At 60.8% G+C, this 3,020-nt stretch overlaps 1 protein-coding gene across 1 annotated transcript in view; it reads left to right on the top strand.

Moving 5' to 3' along the window:
- Nucleotides 1-2,790, top strand: part of LOC112955550 (28S ribosomal protein S26, mitochondrial-like) — a gene marked incomplete at its 5' end in the record, with an annotated part of 4,718 nt that extends 1,928 nt beyond the window's left edge. Inside the window, 4 exon segments of the mRNA XM_026048879.1 lie at nucleotides 11-167; nucleotides 946-1,083; nucleotides 2,017-2,140; nucleotides 2,481-2,790. Coding sequence (XP_025904664.1) covers nucleotides 11-167; nucleotides 946-1,083; nucleotides 2,017-2,140; nucleotides 2,481-2,612 — 551 coding nt within the window.
- Nucleotides 2,791-3,020: the final 230 nt, after the last annotated feature.

Below are 3,020 nucleotides of genomic sequence, written 5' to 3' on the forward strand. Positions count from 1 at the left end.
GGCCCCGCCGCCCGCCTCGTGCCCGCGCGCGGCCGCAAGAGCCGCCACGACCCGCCCGCCAAGTCCAAGGCGTCGCGCCTCAAGGTGCCGCCGCCCGTGGAGCCGGAGGAGCTGCTCGTGGTCACCGAGCGCTACCGGCAGCACCGCCGCGTGCTCAGCGCCCTCCGGTAGCGGCGGCGCCGCGCGCGGGGGGCGCCTCGCGGTAGGGCTGGGCCGGGGCCGCGCGCGGCGGGAGGCGGTTGGGGACAGGCCGGGGCTGTGGAGGCCCCTGTGCGGTGGGAGAGCGCGGTGGAGTGTGGGGCTGGAATGTGGGCTGGAATGTGGGCTGGAATGGAATATGGGGGCTGGAATAGGGGKCAGGGGGACTGAGATTTGGGGCTTCAGAAGCCATGGGGCCAGTATCCGTGTGCCATTGGAGGATATGGGGCAGGGGAGCTGGAATACGGGGCAGGGSGACTGAGATTTGGGGCTTCAGAAGCCAGGGTAAGCATGGGGCTAGTTTGGGATAGGAAAGGATAGGGGAAAGTAGGCCTGGGATTTGGGACAGACAGGGGTTGTGGAGGCCATGGGACCAGGACCCGTGTGTGTCTGGAGAGGATATGGGGCAGTGGGTCCAGGATTTGGGGTGAGCAGGGGGGGCGGGGGCTGTGGGACCAGGACCCATGTGGGGCAGGAGAGGATACGGGGCAGTGGGTCCGGGATTTGGGGCAGGCAGGGGATGTGGAGTCAGTGGGACCAGGACCCACGTGTGATAGGACAGGATACGGGGCAGTGGGTCCAGGATCTGGGGCGAGCAGGGGTGTCAGAGGCTGTGGGACCAGGGCCCGTGTGGGGCAGGAGAGGATGGGGCCGTGGGGCAGGCGGGGGGGTTGGGCCGCGGGCTGGTGCTGCCGCGGGGTGCCCCAGCTCCCCGCGCTCAGAGCGCCCCGTTACGTGTGAATGCAGCTGCGAGTTCCGAGCCGAGGTGAAGCGCAGGAAGCAGGAGGCGCTGGCGGGCGGCGAGGACGCGGCGCAGCACGCGGAGGAGCACCGGCTGCTCATGGCCTGGAACGAGGCCGAGAACGCGCGGCAGCGCGCGCGCAGGTGAGCGCGGCGGGGACGGGAACGCCAGGAGTGCCGGCCTGTGGCACCGTCGGGAGCGGGAGTGCTGCACGGAGCACCCACCCTTGCAAACGGGAATGCCGGGAGCGCCTGCCCGCAGCGGGAACAGGAAGGCCACCGAGCGCCYGCCCATGCGGCCCCTGCTCGTGGCACCCCGTGGAGGATGTTCATGGGGTGCCAGGCTGGAACCAGTCACCTCCACTGGGCGACTTGGGGGGTTTCCCTTTGTTTGCGCGGAGTTAAGCTAAATACCTGCTAGGTCAGAGCCAAGCTGCAGTGGAAAAGTGGTTGTTTCTACAAACTTTGATTCTGGCTTTAATAAATCTGCTTTTGAAGGTGGTGGAAGTGGGAAGCACCTGCTTTCCCTGCAGTAAAGGTTAATCCCTGTAGACTGCTGGGAGCTGTCAGGCCACCTGCGGAATGGATGTGATGGGCACAGCTGCRCTGTGGCCGGGAGAGCAGCCTCAGATGTGACATTCGGGGAGGGAACAGCRACAGGCTGATGATTGCTGGCCCCACTCAGCAGTGGCCAGGGTCACCTTTGCGCCCGAGCTCAGAGAAAACAGGTTGTTCCCTTTTGGTTCTGCTGCCAAAAATCACCTTGCGAGGTGGGGACATTTCAGGTTCTGACAGGTGAAGTGCTGGGCACTTGGTGGCCTCTCACTGCAGAGCAGAAGTTGATGGAAACAGAAACAGTCGTAGCTCRGAGTCAAGTTTCTACCTGTTCTGTGGCAGACACTGCTCGCAGGGAGCCATCGTCTGGCTGAACACCAGAAGTGGATAAAATATGTGAATGTAAATAAATAAATGAATAAATAAATTAAAAGGATGTTTGGGAGCCTGTCTGCACTGAATCCTGAAAACAGGGAAAGGTTCTTCGTGCCACCCTACAGGTTTTCTTCCTTTGTGTGGCAGGGAGGAGAGGATTCGGAAAGAAGAGGAAGAGCGGAGGAGGCAGAAGCTGGAGGCTGAGGAGAGCAAGGCYAGGCTAATGGAGGCCTTCCTGAAGGAGAAGGAGAAAGAGGTTCTGCAGCTGCAGGTGAGAGCAGCTGGTGGCTGCTGGGGAAAACGGTGTCATTGGGGCCTGTGAGCAGTTTGAGGGGACCCGGTAGGGGTGACGTGAAGGCAGGAGGCTTCTTTTCTGGGGAGCTACATGTTGGGAACACACGAACACAGCTGGGAACACAGGTCTTGGCTCCCTCCTGGAGACGTGGCAGCTTGTGGATGGGTTAGAGCTTGTGTGGGAGCTCTGAAAACAGCAAAGGACAAATGCCAAGCGATAGGGAAAAAAGTCTCCTTTTCCCTGAAGCTGAAATATCAACCGAATAGCGATTTGTCCGTTAACGTGCCCTAAAAGCCAGTGCTTCTCTTTGGTTCAGGAGGAAGCCAAAAACTTCATCACYCCCGAAAACCTGGACGCGCGGATTGAGGAGTGCCTGGACAACCCCCGCAACTACAACTTTGCCATCGACAAAGAAGGCAGGATCGTGAAACGGACTGTTCTGTCCTAGCGGCTCCCCTGGTGGGAGCGGAGGTTTTGGCCCTGATTTCTGTCCAGAGGCTGAGCCCGTGCCCTGGTGGGAGGAGGTTTCCTCCTTGGAATGCATGGATCAGCCATGGAATTGTTGCACAGGCAGCCTGCAGCTCTCACTGCGGTTCCGCTGCTCCAGGGTAACGGCCCCGGTGGCAAAGTTAGGGGGAGAGAGATGGATTTGAAATAAAATCCGGCCATGCTGAACCCTGGAGGCGTTAGCAGTCTGTGTCAGTCCCTGTGGAACTTCCCCACAGGAAGCTGTGCGAGGAGCTCCTGGTATTCCTGGTTTCCCCAGGCTAAACTTGCAGGCTGGAGCGAGAATGATCCCACGGCAGGTCCTGCCTCGTAGGTGCCTGATGTTTGTCTTCCAGAGGAGTCTAATCCC

The sequence above is a fragment of the Nothoprocta perdicaria genome, unplaced genomic scaffold, assembly GCF_003342845.1.
Source record: "Nothoprocta perdicaria isolate Ctin4 unplaced genomic scaffold, notPer1 scaffold_58, whole genome shotgun sequence".
In the NCBI taxonomy this organism is placed as follows: domain Eukaryota; kingdom Metazoa; phylum Chordata; class Aves; order Tinamiformes; family Tinamidae; genus Nothoprocta; species Nothoprocta perdicaria.